This window comes from Panthera onca, chromosome X (genome assembly GCF_046562875.1).
Source record: "Panthera onca isolate mPanOnc1 chromosome X, mPanOnc1 haplotype 2, whole genome shotgun sequence".
In the NCBI taxonomy this organism is placed as follows: Eukaryota; Metazoa; Chordata; class Mammalia; order Carnivora; family Felidae; genus Panthera; species Panthera onca.
Window position 1 is genome coordinate 66,220,892 of NC_138357.1, and position 16,589 is coordinate 66,237,480.

The 16,589-nt window shown below is 41.6% G+C and overlaps 1 protein-coding gene across 1 annotated transcript; it reads left to right on the plus strand.

The window, feature by feature from the left end:
* The first annotated feature begins 6,021 nt into the window (after positions 1 to 6,021).
* Positions 6,022 to 14,705, plus strand: TAF9B (TATA-box binding protein associated factor 9b). The gene is made up of 7 exons (XM_081792903.1): positions 6,022 to 6,423; positions 7,059 to 7,140; positions 7,683 to 7,819; positions 7,894 to 8,028; positions 8,849 to 8,924; positions 11,649 to 11,759; positions 12,639 to 14,705. Exons 1-7 carry the CDS (start codon positions 6,373 to 6,375, stop codon positions 12,800 to 12,802), a joined length of 756 nt encoding a protein of 251 aa, XP_081649029.1. The 5' UTR covers positions 6,022 to 6,372; the 3' UTR covers positions 12,803 to 14,705.
* The last annotated feature ends 1,884 nt before the right edge of the window (positions 14,706 to 16,589 follow it).

Here is a 16,589-nt window from a genome sequence, read left to right on the forward strand (position 1 = left end):
GTTCCCGCCTTCACGCAGTTTTTCTTAACCTGAGAGTGATGAATCCAGGTTCGGACACCATCTACCTTCACGGCCGTGGGTGTAGTCAGAATCACGGTGTGTGGTCCTTTCCAGCGCGGCTCCAGGGTTTTAGGCTCGTGCCTTTTGACCCAGACTAAGTCTCCTGGTTGAAAGGGGTGGGGAAGAACAGGAGGATGAGTGAAGGCTTCTCTCAAGGCCCTGGTTATTTCCTTCTGTACATGTTGCAGGGCCATGAGCGAAGCCAGCAAATGGTCCTGTTCCAACTGTTCCATTACATCGTCTCCTAGCCTCGGCAGGATAGGTGGAGGTCTGCCGAATAAAATTTCATAAGGGGAAAATCCCTTGACAAATGGAGTACAACGCGCTCGCAAAAGGGCAAAAGGCAGGACATCAACCCAATTTTCGCCTGTCTCAAGGGACAATTTGGTTAAGGTCTCTTTTAGGGTCCTATTCATCCTTTCTACTTGACCCGAGCTCTGGGGTCTATATGCACAGTGTAATTTCCAATCTATTCCCAATGCCTGGGCCAGACCCTGGGACACCTGCGCCGTGAAGGCCGGGCCATTGTCCGATCCTATGCTCAGAGGCAGCCCGAATCTAGGGATTATTTCATTTAATAATTTCTTAACTGTCGCCTGAGCCGTTTCTGATTTAGTGGGGAATGCCTCGACCCACCCGGAGAAGGTGTCTACAAAAACAAGCAAATATTTATATCCGTATTTCCCTGGTTTAATCTCAGTAAAATCTACTTCCCAAAAGCGGCCTGGCTCAATTCCTCTATCTCTTTTAGCTTCTGAAACCTTCCTATTTGCACCCTGATTTACTTGGGCACAGCTTACACATCTTTCAACCACCTCTTCAATCTCTTTTCCCAGCCCTTGCGCCCTGAACTTTCTCCGCACTAATTCCGCCATCTTCGTTTTTCCCAGATGAGTCCCTTGGTGGAGCTGACCCACCATGCGCCACCCGAGTGCCGCGGGTAAGAGGATCTTACCTTCAGGATCCTGAAACCACTTTTGTCCCGGCATCTTACTTCCCCCTTTTCTGGAAATCCACTCCAAATCTTTAGGAGTGTAACTGGGCTCCAGTGGAAGCAGGGGCTCTGTCAAGATCGGTAGCTCCAAGGCACTTTCACTTTTAGTTAGGGCAGCTTCTCGGGCTGCTGCATCAGCCAGGCGGTTTCCGACTGCCTCTAGGGAGTTGCCTTTTTGATGTCCCGGGCAGTGAATGATTGCCAGCCTCGCAGGTTCCCAGATGGCTGCTAGAAGATCTAAAATTTCAGCTTTATTTTTGATGGCCTTGCCTTCTGCTGTGAGGAGACCACGCTCTTGATAAATGGATCCGTGTACATGCGCGGTTGCAAAAGCATAGCGGCTGTCCGTATAAATGTTAACTGACTTGTTTCTTCCAAGTTTTAGGGCTTTTGTTAGTGCGATGAGCTCTGCGCGTTGGGCTGAAGTTCCTGGGGGAAGGGTCTGTTGCCATAAAACTTCACGGTCTGTCGTCACCGCAGCACCGGCATACCTTTGCCCTTGAAACACAAAACTACTGCCGTCTGAAAACATGCTGATATCAGGGTCATGTAAAGGAATGTCCGTAAGATCAGAGCGGAGGGACGAGATCGTTGCCAAGGTTTCTGGGCAAGAGTGTAGAGGGGGATTCTGTCCTTCAGGCAGCAAAGTGGCTGGGTTTAAGGTTGTGGGAGCACAAAAACGTATTCGGGGCTGGTCAAGTAGCAATGCTTGATATTGGGTAATCCGAGCATTTGACAGCCATCGCTCTGGGGGAGCCCGCAGTAAAGTTTCCACTTCATGGGGCCCCGTGACAGACAATGCTTGCCCTAAGGTTAGTTTGTCTGCATCTTTAACTAGAAGCGCAGTGGCAGCAATTTGTCGAATGCATGGGGGCCAACCGGAAGCAACTGGATCCAGCCGTTTTGATAAATAAGCCACTGGTCGGCGCCAAGGTCCTAGGCGCTGTGTCAGAACTCCCTTGGCTACCCCCCCTTTTTCGGCTACAAACAAATGGAATGGCTTGGTGGGATCTGGCAGGGCCAAGGCTGGTGGGGTCATGAGAGCATCTCGTAAGGCTTGGAAGGCTTTGGTTTGAGTCTCTCCCCACATGAAGGATTCTGGAGACCCTTTGAGGGTGGCATACAAAGGGGCTGCCAGTTCAGCAAAGCCAGGTATCCATAGTCTGCAGTAGCCTGCCGCCCCAAGGAACTCGCGGACTTGTTTGCGAGTTTTAGGCTGAGGAATATCGAGTATGGCCCGAATTCTTTGTTCACCAAGGTAGCGCTTACCTTTTTTAAGGTTGTAACCTAGATAGGTCACTGCAGTACGACAGACCTGTGCTTTTCTGGCTGACACTCGGTACCCCAGTTTTTGTAGAAGACTCAAGAGTCCTTTGGTGGCATTCAGGCATTCTAAATGAGAAGGGGCCGCCAACAAGATATCATCAACATATTGCAATAGAGTTACCTGTGGGTTGGAAATCCGAAATGGCTCTAAATCTTGGTGCAGGGCTTCATTAAAAAGAGTAGGAGAATTTTTAAATCCCTGGGGGAGTCGCGTCCAGGTGAGCTGTCCGGCTTTTCCCTCTTCAGGATCAGTCCATTCAAATGCAAATAGTGGCTGGCTTTGTGGGGCCAGCGGGATGGCAAAGAAGGCATCTTTTAAGTCCAGAACTGTATAATACACCTGAGAAGGGGGAAGCAGACTAAGGAGAGTATAAGGGTTGGGTACAGTGGGATGAATGTCCATTACCCTGGCGTTTACTGCTCTTAGGTCTTGAACTGGCCGGAAATCGGATGAATTAGGCTTCCGGACAGGAAGAAGCGGAGTATTCCATGGCGACTTGCATGGGATCAAAATGCCAGAGTCGCGCAAACGCTTGATGTGAATAGCGATTCCCCGCCTAGCCTCCCGGGACATGGGATATTGTTTTAGTCTTACCGGAAGTGCGGATGCCTTAAGTTCCACTATTATGGGAGCTTGATGAATTGCCAGCCCAGGTGGATTAGTTTCAGCCCATACCTGGGGAAAATCCGCCTGGAGGCTTTTAAGGAGGGGATCGACTGCATGAACATTTTCATTAGGCACTGGAGTGAGCAGGCCCTCTTCCCCAAGTGGCACAGTCACCATTACCGTTGTTGGGCCATCCTGGCCGACTTTAATATGCATACGCCCTTCAGTGAATTTCAAAGAAGCCGTTAGTTTATGCAGTAGGTCTCTACCTAGTAATCCAGGGTAGGGGCATTCAGGCATGATTAGGAAAGAATGTGTAACAGTTTTACGGCCTAAATCTACTTGTCGTTCAGTGGTCCATTTACAAGTCTGGGACCCAGTTGCTCCTTGCACCAGGGTTGCCCCTTGCCTGGTGGGGCCAGGATCTTGTTTTAAAACTGAAAAGGTTGCCCCAGTGTCCACCAAGAAGGTCTTAGGTTGGCCCCCTATATTAACAGTAACCAACGGCTCAGAAGGGGCCACCGAGCCGCGGCCCCGTCAGTCGAAATCGACTCCCATCACAGATACCTGGGGTGGCCCAGTTTTGCGTTGGGCTAAGTTGGGGCAATCCTTTTTCCAGTGTCTCTCTTGTTTGCAATATGCACACTGATTTTTTCCCAGTGACACTTTAACCCTTTGTTTATCTTTTTTCTTTTGTTCAGACCAGAATTCTTTGGGCGCTCTGGGTCCTCTTCCCTCACGGGCATCCAGGACGGCTGCCACCACCCTGCTTAATTTTTTTGTCTGTCTTTCTTCCTGAGAATCCCTATTGTTGAAAACCTTTTGGGCTATTTCAACTAACTCAGATAAATTTTTTCCTTCAAACCCATCTAATTTTTGTAACTTTTTCCAAATGTCTGGGGCTGCCTGTGAGACAAAAGCCAGATTTAATGCCCTTCTATTTTCAGGTGCCTCAGGGTCAATAGGGGTAAAGGTGCAGTACGCCTCCATGAGCCTTTCTAAGAAGGCCGAGGGGCTTTCCCCAGCTCCCTGAATTACTTCTGTTACCTTAGACATGTTTGTGGGCCGGCGGGCGGCCGCTCGGAGACCTCCCAGTAGAGTCTGGCGAAATAGGGTTAATGATTGCCTACCGCGAGGGGTGTTTGGGTCCCAATTCTCAGGATGCGAGGAAGGAAAAACTTCCTCCAGCACAGCAGGATCCACGGTGGGTTGCCCATTTGGCCCCATCACTAATTTCTGGGCCTCACGACGGATCTTATCTCGCTCCTCAGTGGTGAAGAGAACCTGCAAGAGCTGCTGGCAGTCATCCCAGGTTGGCTGATGGGTCACAAATATAGTTTCAAGAAGAGAAATTAATGTTTGGGGTTTCTCTGAGAACGAGGGGTTTTGAAGCTTCCAATTATAAAGGTCGCTAGTGGAGAAGGGTACATAAGTCATAAAGGGTCGGACTTCACCCTGCAGGGGTGGCCCTGGACGAAGGGGTAGGGCAGTGGGAGGGGGATGAAAGGGAGTCCCTGACCGGGTATGAGATGGGCTCAGGGAAGTGTCCTGACTCGGGCTTGCCTCCTGATCTGAAGCATCCTGACTTGTATTTTTTGAGCGAGAACTATAGGGCGGCGGGCGGTAAGTTTCTTCTTCTTCCTCTGGTGCAGGTGATAGAGGGGGCAGCCGCTTAGTCCCGTCAAGATTCTTATTTTGAGCTTCAGATGGGCTGCCTTTGAGTGGTAAAGCCTGTACTTTAGGGAGGCAAGGGGAAAGGGGAAGGAGAAGTTTTAACCAATCTGGAGGGTTTTCGATGAGGGTCCTCCATGCCCCAATATATGGGATTTGGTCTTCGTGCCTAGAAAAGACAATATCATGAACCTTATATATCAATGTAAGGTCAAAGGTCCCCTGTGGAGGCCATTCCACCTGAAAGCTGGTCCATTCCACCTCGCAGAGAGTTCGAAGGACTGACTTCTTAACGTGGAGGCCGAAAACTGAGGCAGCTCTCCTATAGTCCTGGAAATGGGTTAGTATGAGACTCAGAGGGGTGGGGGTACTCTGATTTTGACCCATGACAAAGATAGGCAGAACTGACAAGGACGCACAGACAGTCAACAGGAAGAAGACAATTAAGACACGAAGAAAACACAAATTTGAGATCTCTAGGCCAGTAGGCCGTGGCAGCCACCTGAAAATAGGATCCTTCTTGACAAAAACCAAACCAAATGGGGTCCACCAGCGTCCCGGTAGGATCCCTGACTCTGGGTCTATAGCCGCGTCCAGCAGACCCTCCTGAGTCATCCAAATGGCGCGCCCCAAGAATTCCTTACCTCTCCCAATCCCGAGCTTCTTCCCAGGGGTCGGCGGAGCAATCCGCAGAAAGGGCCCTGTTTCAGACCTTTAACTTTCTGGCGGAACAATCCGAGGAAAGGGCCCTGTTTCAGACCTTTAACTTTCCCGCGGAACAATCCAAGAAAGGGCCCTGTTTCAGACCTTTAACTTTCCCGGCCAATGCACCAAATGTTGCATCCACACGACTCCTGAAACAGAATGCTACAGGCACCAGTGACAGTCACAACAAAGTTTATTACAATGAGAGGCAAGGCCGACCGATCGGGACCAACACTCTTGATAAGAGTGCGGCCCTGAACAGCCGGGGTACAGAGTTTTTATAACCGATCACATCGTTTTATCATCACCTGGGAACAGAACAAAGAAACAATTTCCAGATGAGTTAGAAACAGTTGCCTAATGAGGTGTTTACTTTAGACTTTCTGCCTCTAAGTTGCAACCAGTGGATCTCCTTGACCCTGCCTCTGATGCTCTTTTCTTTGAACTTTTGCTTCCTTAATTGGTGAAGCCTAATTTACAAGAGTATGAGGCGTAATTTATAAGAGTAAAGCAAGGCTGTTATCTCTTAACCTTCAATGTCAACACAAAGCTGTTATTTTTCAAGCTAAGCATTAGCCCTACACTACAATTTAACCCTTACAACCCCATAAGGGCACGTGGAGGCAGGGCTTGTGCAGGCATTACAGGGAGATGGAAGGGCCAGAGTGGCAGCAGGGAAAGTGTGAAGAGGGGGTCCCAGCATAGACAAGGGTTACCCGTTTGGTACATTTTACAGGAGAACGGCTCTAGAAAGACGAGCGTCTTGGTTCTTCCAAGCGTTGGCCGAGGGTTCCCCGGGGAAGGCTTACTCATCTCTGCCAATCCTCCGCGGCCTGCCGGCTCCGCTAGCCCAGCTGCCCTCAGCCTCCACCGCGTGGAGTAGCAGTAGAAAAGCCGCAGCCCGCTGGGCCGGAGTTGTAACCCCGCCTTCCGCACCCCGCAGGGGTGGAGTCTGAGCGAGGAGTCTGCGATCAGCCCTCTCTCCTCGGATGACAGGCGGCAGGATAACATGGAGTCGAGCAAGATGGCGCCTCCCAAGAACGCTCCGAGAGATGCCTTGGTAAGTGCAAAGGATGAGAGGCGGGGCATGAAGCTACGCGCGGCCAGCGTCTAGGGAGGCAGGCCCCGGCGGAGGGCCTGAGGCTGGGCTCGCGTGCGGCTTCAGCCCAGCCGGAGCAGCCAGGAGTGGGATAAGGGGCTGCCCGTCTGGACCTTGGGGCGCTTCTCCCGCAACCCCCGCGGCCCTGCTAGAGGGAGGCTTGCGGCCCGCCGAAGTGCGCAGTCCAACCACCCGGCTTTGTCTACTGGGCCTTGGGCCCCAGACTCTTTGTGGTCTCGCCAGGTTGGCCAGCCGGGATTCTCGAGTCCAGCGTTCTTCCCCCATCGTCACAGAAGAAAATGACAACCAGCTGTAGCCACCCCTGCCTTTCCTAGGGTGAAAGGCATCCCGGGTCTTTTTCTTCTCTTTGCCCCCGCCCCCACCCCCGCCAAAAAAAAAAAAAAAAAGTTTTCAGCAGAGGTTTCAACGGGTTTGGGCGTGATTCTGATACACACTTGAGAAGAAAAGGATATGAGTACAAGTTTGGAGCCCAGAGAAAGGGGGACCTTGTATCATAAATACAAATACTACCTTCGGCCCAGTCTTGATTTCTAGTACCTACATCATACATCTGGCGTTTTTATTCGAATCTACAGGTGATGGCACAAATCCTGAAGGATATGGGAATTACGGAGTATGAACCAAGGGTTATAAATCAAATGTTGGAATTTGCTTTCCGTAAGTTAACAAAACACCAAAAATTTGCCTAACTTGTGAATCTGAAAAGATTGTTTTATTGTAAGAACATTTTCAACTAAATTGCTTTAACAGTTAATAAGTATCATAGAACTTGGCTAAAGCAGAAAAAAGGAGCTCAAGCTAGGGGACAGTAGTATTTATACTGTGATATCTATTTAAAATTGATCATATAGGGGGGAGCCTGGGTAATTCAGTCATTAAGCTTCTGACTCTTGATCTTAGTTCAGGTCATGATCTCCCTCCTGGTTTGAGAGATTGAGCCCCTTGTTGGGTTCTGCTGTGACCGCACAGAGTCTGCTTGAGATTATCTCTCTCCCCTCTCTGCCCTCCCCTGCTCACCTCGCTGTCTCTCTCAAATAAGCTTAATAAAAAAATTTTTAGTTGATCATGTAGATCAGACAATTAGATATTAGAACCAAAATTCATAAATTTTCTACTAGTAGAACCTTCCATTAAGAAAAATGGCCATAAATATTAGGCTGTTTTCATAGGTTTAAGAAAATAATGTTTTGTTCTTAAAGGATATGTGACTACAATTCTGGATGATGCGAAAATTTATTCAAGCCATGCTAAGAAACCTAATGTTGATGCAGATGATGTGAGACTGGCAATCCAGTGTCGGGCTGATCAGTCTTTTACTTCTCCTCCTCCAAGAGATGTGAGCAAAGTTATTTGAAGTTCATTTTACTTAAAAATTTTTAAATTGTAGTTCTAATAAGGATTTTTTTTTAGTTTTTACTGGATATTGCAAGGCAGAAAAATCAAACCCCTTTACCACTGATTAAGCCATATGCAGGACCCAGACTGCCACCCGACAGATACTGCTTAACAGCTCCAAACTATAGGCTGAAGTCCTTAATTAAAAAGGTAAGAATTTTTAGTCAAATTAGTTTTTTAAAAAGATGAGATGTGTTAGGGCAATTTGTAAAAAGCACATTCCTATAGATAGATTAGTAAAGACTAAGATAATTTACTAGGATTTTTAAAATTTATAGCATTGAAAATACCATGTCTGCAATTAACTACTACATTAAAATACAAAATTTTTAGAGCTAAAAAGAACTTCAATGTTCATCTAACCCAACACTTAATTTTCACAACAGGAAACAGCCTCGATTCATCTGTGGAGTTAGTAGCAAAGCTGGGACTTATTCCCAGGTCTCATGCCTCCATTTATTTCCACTGTTTATCAGTTTTTTGTGATACCTGATAACAGAGTAAATGATATACCATCAGGAATTGGACTTATTTTCTGAAATATGACCTAAGGCTCTCCCACCACTGAGAAAGTTCTCCCCACATTCAGCTAGCTGCCTTTGTTGTCTGAAATTCTGCTAGAAGAGAGTTTCTTTCTTTTTAGGTTAAGATATTGACTAGTTAAGATTAAAAGTCATAAGGATGTTAGCTATTATCCCCAAATAAGACTCTACCTTAAACACTATATAGAATTTTCTATGTGTGTGTTCATATCCATGTCCATATGCATATGCATTATATTCATGTTATATATATGTTTGTGAAGACTAGTTTCAATGTTGGATTTAGAACACTGATGAAACAAAAACGACATTCTTGCCATAGGTTTATCCATTAATAAGTCACATCAGCAATCCTAATTTCATTCTTGGTAAGTTTAGGGGTCAGATCTAAACAACATTAAAACTAATTTGTTTTTGAAATCCCCTAGGGACCTAACCAAGGAAGACTAGTTCCACGGTTAAGTGTTGGTGCTGTTAGTAGCAGACCTTCCACTCCTACTATAGGTAAGTGAGAGAGGGAAATGGTTTTTCTGACTGGTAAAGAAGTTCCTTGGCACTTAATTTTAAATTATAATTCAAGTCAAAAGCTGAGTCAGAAATTCCCAATATGTATTGCCATTGATACATTTACTTATCCTCTAGTAAAACTATAAACATATATCTTATCAGATTTCAAAATGAGAAAGCCACAAGGAGTATCTGATCCCAAATGAGTATAGAATTAGACATTACCCAGCGTTGTTGGAATAAACTGGGATACCACAAACAGTTTAAGCTGTGTTCTCTGCCTTCTATACAAATCAAGTTGCCAAACACAACTCATGGCAGTAGCCTACTTATTTTCAGAAATTAAAGAACTTTCAGAGTATGTTCTGAACTGGCAAGAGAATGCAACCCAACTGGCAAGAGAATGCAACCCAAAGAAATTTAAAGTGTACAAAAAGCATATCAAATAAAAACTCACTGTTTTTAATACTAATCTTTTCAGAAGTAGTACTGATTGTCCTGTGTTGTCCCTTCAGGGTGTCTCCTGTGTCATGACAGGTCCCCATCATTCTTTGAGCCTTTATTGCTTTTTGGCACAAGATGATCTAAGTTCATCTTATATTTTCCCTTACTCTAGTTCTACAACCAGCCATTTCTCTAAAGAGCCCTAGTTCCTTTTGGTGGAGAATGGTATTTAGAAACCATTAGGTTTCTTTTTAATGTTGTTGCTTAGGTAATAAGAGAAACATAAATAGATTTAGAGTTCCTGATTTTTTTTTTGGTCCTACATTCCTGCTGGATTTCTTTCATAATCAAAGTATTTTCAGAAATAATCCTCTTTGACCAGTACTGATTTCTTGGCTCTTATGTTTTATAACTTGAGTCCTATAGATGTCATATAGCTCTAATGTAAGCAGCATTTGATTTATGCAGTGTGTAGACAATCTCTTCATATTCTCATTTAAACATTTTTAAATCAACCGGGTATAGTATTAGTTGTACACTTCCAGTTACCTGCATGTGACCTTTGTGGGCAGAAATTCGCATATATAATTTGTGTAACTTTTAGGTCATATACTGTGTATCTGTGGATTCATATTACTTTAGTGAATACCAATTTTTTAAAAACTCTGGGCTGTGGTAATCCACTGCACGTGTTGGCCAGTTAACCAATTTTAGTTATCGGTTGTGATTTTTAGACATTTATTATACATGTTTTAGAGATTTTGAAAATCTAAAATGAGGGAACTGCTAAAATCTAGTATTAAAATACAAGTTTTGAACTTTGAAAAAATGGAATTCTATAAAGCATCCAAGATCTAAGCATCTACTCTGTTCAATTTTAAAACCTAAACTCCATACTTCCTTAAATGTTAAATCGTTATGATAATGGCCAAGAAAACATCTACCTATTGTGAATTTCTTGACAAAATAAAACACATACTGTTTCATTAAGCTTCACCAAATTCTTTGAACTGATCCTTAATACAACAGAAAACTTGCCTAGGAATGAAGATACATTAGAGTAAGGCCTCACCTTCTCAGTTTGGGAGAGAAAGCATTAGGGCCAGATTCCTGTGTACCTTTGAACTCTCTTCCCCTATTTAGGCTTTCTTCCCCCATTTAGGCTTTCTTCTCCTTTGTTTCTGGAGAGGGTAGTTGTAGTTTTTTCAGCAACTCTTCCCTGGGCAGACTGCTGGTTCCAGGAGAAAGGGATGTATGGAAAACCTGCATCCCCAAAGGAAAAACTAGGAACACACATGTTTCCATAAATGTATTTTTTAAGAGAGCTATGATGTCAGTATACATCTTTGAGTCTTGCAAAATTTATTCATTAAACAAAAATTGTTGAGTGCCTATTAGGAGTAAGGCACAAAGACCATATGTTCTTAAAGATAAAAAGTGTTAGCCAGGCTTGTAATTTAGTGAACAAGAGAAGATACTAATAAAGGTTCCTATGACAAGGCAATTTCAGAGGCAGGCATTGACTTCTGAGCAAATCAAGGAAATTTTATAAAATAGGGTGGTATTTGAGTTGTACCTTGGAATAACTGGTAGAGTTGAGGGGGGTTTGGACTAGGTTATCTCCACAATCCCTTTCTGTTCAAAAAAAGTACTTGGATATAGAATAGGAATATGACTTTTGTACCCACCTGGGGACCCTAAGAGGTGTATTTGATAGGCTTTTGTTAGATGCATGTTGATTTACCTTCATAGGCATAGTAGACATCTTCTAATTCCCAGTAAGTGACAGATTAAAAGTGCTACCTAAGGTAATTAATAGAAAACTTGGGTCTTTATTCTGCTGGTTTATTTGGACACTCAGTTTCACAACCTCACGTAGCTAAAATTCAGTGCCAGGTGGTTTGAAGAGCTATACATGGATTATTTTAACTTTCACAAGAATCTTATGTAAGTGATAGTTATCTCCATTTGACAGGTGAGAAAACTAAAGTATTAAAAGATTAAATAACTTGCCCAAGGACACTCATCTAGTAGGTGATAAAGCCTGAATTCAAACTCAAGTAGGTAGGCTCCACAGTACATTCTTTACTACTATACTGTCCTGAACTTTTAGCATTTAAACCGTTGAGTTTGTACTTTGCTTATTTCTGATTTTTTTCTCACCATTCATTAGTTCCTTGTGCTTTGAAGGTAGTTTCTTATAAGCTAAGGAGTGCAGAATATGAACCTGTGTAATGAAGTCACCTAACTAACATGGTCTGTTAATTACAACTACAGCAACCCCACAAACAGCTTCTGTCCCAAGTAAAGTTGCACCTCCAGTGTCAGTGACAAGCCAAAGATTTACAGTGCAGATTCCACCTTCTCAGTCCACACCTGTCAAACCAGGTAACATGATGGGGAGGGTGGCATTGAAAGTGGTTCTTTTATTTTTTCTGAATCTTAAAATTTGTGAATAATTTGTGATTATAGAGTAATTTGTATTCTTATAGCAAGAGTTAAGTTGTTTTAACATACCAGGAAGGTGGCAGTAATGCTGCAAATTAGTGTTCTTCAGAAGGGTCTATGACCCCACTAAAATTGTATGAAATTTTACAAATATGTAATGTTTTGGGAATGGAGAGTATTCAGCATGATCATCAAATTCTCAAAGAACACAACTAAAATAAGTTAGGGTCCACAAATCTAACGCATCTTCAGGGAAAAGCACTTAGGGTTAAAGCTCAAAAAAATAATATAACAGTGTACAACAAATAAAAATTGTACTTTTACTCACTTTATGGAAGGATACATATAAAGTTGGAATAATATATAAGTAGAATTCTGTTATAGCCTAATTTATTACTGCATATATTTCAATTGAACATCTTCTGAAACCTAAATGTACATAGTGAACTACTTATATAAAATACTGGCTTATAAGGGGAATGTGATTCCTGACCTTGAACATGTGCCTTTAATATGTTCCATGATGAATCCAGCACACTGCTTCCCATGGCTAAGTATTAACTAAAATTTTAGGTAGTTAAGTTTAAAAAAAACCAGAACTTTAATGTTGTACTAGATACTAGTTTAAATACTGTAAAGTATTAAAAAATTTTATTCAACTCCTAATGCAGTATAAATACCCTAGTTTCTTCTATGATGTAGTTGCTATTCATGCTATTAAAATTGTTGTTAGAATTATAATTTAGATTTGTTGAATACTTTTTACTATGTTTCTGATTTGGGGTAATTCAGTTTGAAGGTGTTTTCTCCTGTTTATAGTTCCTGCAACGACTGCAGTTCAAAATGTTCTGATTAATCCTTCAATAATTGGGCCCAAAAATATTCTTATTACCACCAACATGGTTTCATCACAGAACACGGCCAACGAATCAAACCCATTGAAGAGAAAACATGAAGAAGATGATGACAATGATACTATGTAAGGAATACAATCAAGATATATTTCAAACGTGTAGTTGGTTTGGAGCCCAGTATACTGAACTAGAACATTCTTTATCTTCTCAAGTTTTATCTTAGAAAACTTAAATGTAGCTGCAGTATTTTTCACATTGGCTTAAACTGTTAGATGTCTTAAGCATACCAGTGTTTTTTCATTAGGCTCCAAGTAAAAAAGTATTTGTTTCTTAATACATTAATTCATTAATGTTAAATTCTATCATGACTTTTTTATTTGGAAGCAGTTTTCTGCCATGTTTCACTGACAGCAGCACTTAAGTTTCAATTGCTACAGCCTGATCAGTAGACTAATCTTTAACAGCATCATTTCTATCTACATTTAAATACTACTTTCTTTTCAAGGTAAAATAGTCACAACTTTGGTTTTCACCAACTTTTTTTAACCAAATCTCTAAATTTAGGAAGCATTTTTTTGGAAAAGATGGATTTAAAGGGATTCTAAATTCATTTTAAGTGTATTTGTTTCTTGGTGTTCTCTAACCTCCCACCTCAACCCCGTTTCTAGATCCCATTCATTTTCTGTACTGCCTCTTCCCCATAGGCTTAAGTTTCTCCCAGTGCTCTTAGAAGGCCAAAACTGGAATTTTAAAAGTGTAGTTCCTGATAATACAGTTCAGTGTCATTTTCCTATTTTTAAAACCTGCTTTTACATGCCTGATATTCTGTGGTTCACTTTAACCCGAAGGTTTGCCTTGCTGTTTTACTCTCCATACCAGAACGGTTGAGTTTTACACCTTGCCTTTTATGCTCCTTGAGCTTTATTCTGCTTTTAACAGGTAGTTTTGGGGTCACCTACAATTTCGATCTTATATTCCAAGTCGATAACTCCACCATATTTCACATTTCTAAATTTAACATAGAAGATGCTGTAGCTTTAAAATCTGCCTTGAGAAGTATATTTACACTGGACTTAGGCAAAAACCACTGAAGAGCAAGTTTTCTTCCTTTTCATCACATACATATATGCTATAATTACTACTGCTTGAACCCTTCTATTGGTATAATTCATTTTTCTAGCTTGTTGCTGAGGTTATCATATATGAGATGGGATCAAACCTGAAAATTCTCTAATGGTTTTCCTTCCTCTAGAAGGCCAACAATAAAAGCAAATCAGTGTAATGTGACTAGCACCTAAGTGTACCAGTAGGTTTCCCAGTAATGTTGTAATGTTGCTGAACACTTTTCTCTTATTTTCCATTTATACACATTTAAACATCTTAGTGGGAAAGATTGCAAAGCTTTCAAAAATATTAAATAGGTTTGTTGTTTTTAAGTTTGACATATTCAACATTGGAATACTTTTGCAGAATTTTCTAAAATAAATTTTCATATCATATCATAATTTAGAACTTGTAGCCAAGGATCCTCAAAACTTCAAACACAAGAAAGTTTCATGTTAGGATGGTGCTAGATAAATTGAAGAGAAATAGTCCAGTAACAGAGAAGACATGTCTCATCACAGTCTGCGTGTTTTTGGATATTAGGAAAAAGGTGATATCAAATTTATAAAAACAGATCTGATCAACATCATAGGAGAGAAATGTTCATTATATAGCATAGGATATCATTACTTGAATGTTCTCAGGGAGGCAGCATGTCAGAAGGCCTAGGGTCTAGTCCTGGCTCCATCATTTACTATGTGACCTTACTTCACCTCTGAGCCTAGTTCTCTAGGCTAGTATACTGAACTAGGATAATAGGAATTATTATTCCTGTAATAGAATAACACCGACCCTGCCTACCTCACAGGGATGTTGTGAGGGTTTAATTGGTGTATGTGAAAGTTCTTTGAAAATTGTAAAATGGTTTATAACTCTAAGGAATTGTTAATGTATTTGTTCCAAGATTATTAATAAAAACTGAACTTAACCATTTCTTTCATTTTTGATTTAAGGGATTCAAGGAAGATGAACAAGACCCAGTAATTCTGAGGTCCAAGAAGCAATTAAGATTTAATGGGTGACTTAATTATAAATCAGGGAATTTCTTGCTTTTATTTGGAATCAGCATGTGACTCATAGTGAAGCAAAACAAAAATGAATATGGGCTTAAGTCTGTTAAAAACATATCATGCTGTCTTTGGTAGGAATTTGTACATATAATTGAGGCTGCAGTTGGAGTGTTCATTCACTTGCTAGGTCAGCCAGGGGGTGCATTGCTCTTTCAAATGCAGACTGCTTTATCTTGCAGATCTCCCTTCCCTATAATTGCATCCACCCAATATAGCTTCTAAAATGACTTAAGGCAGCTCTTGTCCTCCAGCTTCTAGGTGGAATTTTTTAAGAGTTACTGAAGGTAAATGTGAGGACATTGTTGTCCCAAGTTCTTCCTTTTACAAGTGGGAAACAAGTGTTTTTGATCTGAGTATGAATATAGGAGTACAGCCAGTATGTGGGGAAAATAGAAAACATAATGCACACTGGTCCCAAGGAGTCCAGAGTGAAAGTACTCAAGAGTTAGGAAAGACAACACTAATCAGAACAGCACATTCAAAACAGTGTGTATAGTAGGCTACCATATATATTTTAATTTATATGTGTATACATACATGGGATATGCTTTTTATATACATTAAGTAGCTCTAGAATGAATGAAACCAGTCTGACAGTAGCTGTTTCTAAAGAGGGTAACTGGTAGCTGGGGGACTGAGGTAGGAAGGTGTCTTCTCACTGTATACCCCTTTTTGACTTTTGTATCATGTGCTAGAGGGAGGTTTTGGACATAAAGAAAACAAGGAAAGTAGGAAACACGGAGTTTAAGAGACTGAATTAGTTGATGACACAAAGATCATAATCTCTATACAGGCATATACATCTATCATATGGAGGTTAAAACTGAATTTGTGACACATGCTAAAACTTTGCAATATTTTATCAATAATTCATAATTCTGTATTAAATCAGGAAGCACATCCTTGTACTACTATTGTAGTTTATGTGCTCACAAGTTGTTACATATTACCTTTCTCAACTAGGTGGTGAATTTCTTCAGGACATAAATGCTATCTTATATTCCCTCCATTATGTCCTAAGCATATAGCAGGTACTCAAATATTTTGCTATTTGTGTTTCCCCATTCATTCTCTGGATTAATGACCAAATAAATGGAGAATGATCCTGGAAGCAGAGTCTAGTAGAAAGTACTTAAAAGGTACAATCCAGGTTGGTGGATGGATGAATTGACAGTTGTAGAATCTAAGTGCTAGGTTTACAGGTGTTTATACAATTCTTTTAATTCCTCTGTACATATGAAATAAAATGTTGCAATTCCTCTGGACATATGAAATAATAAAATGTTGCAGGAAGGTAATCAGTAGGGGGGGGAAGTCTAGCCCAGCTGTAACATTAATTTGCTGGATCTATGAATAGCACCTCTGGGCCACCTCTACAAAAAGATCAGCTTAGAATTCCTGCTTCTCACACCAGGATATAGTGTACCATTAGAGGTATGCAGAAACATGGTGCATTTTAAAATTTACTACAACTATGGGGACAATATTAATTAAAATTCAAATGAATTTTTTAAAAATTCAAGCCTTCAAAATGGTTTTGTTTAAAAGCAATCACCAAAATTTTCTTTTGCTCTTCTCTCTAGAGTTAAATAGTCCTAGGCTAGAAGCATCATTTCAGGGAGTAAGGCACAATGAAAAAGCAGCCTTTGGAGTCCAACAAACCTGGACTTGAATCCCTGCTGTTACATACTAGCTTTGTGATCCTGTCCAAGATCTTGTTTCTTAAGGTGAAATACACATCT

What these genes read in the sequence shown, in the direction of transcription:
- TAF9B (XM_081792903.1), top strand. Translation starts at nt 6,373, where the DNA reads ATGGAGTCGAGCAAGATGGCGCCTCCCAAGAACGCTCCGAGAGATGCC. An exon ending in CTTCTCCTCCTCCAAGAGAT is followed by an intron (nt 7,820 to 7,893) that starts GTGAGCAAAGTT and finishes ATTTTTTTTTAG; the next exon opens with TTTTTACTGGATATTGCAAG. An exon ending in ACCTTCCACTCCTACTATAG is followed by an intron (nt 8,925 to 11,648) that starts GTAAGTGAGAGA and finishes TTACAACTACAG; the next exon opens with CAACCCCACAAACAGCTTCT.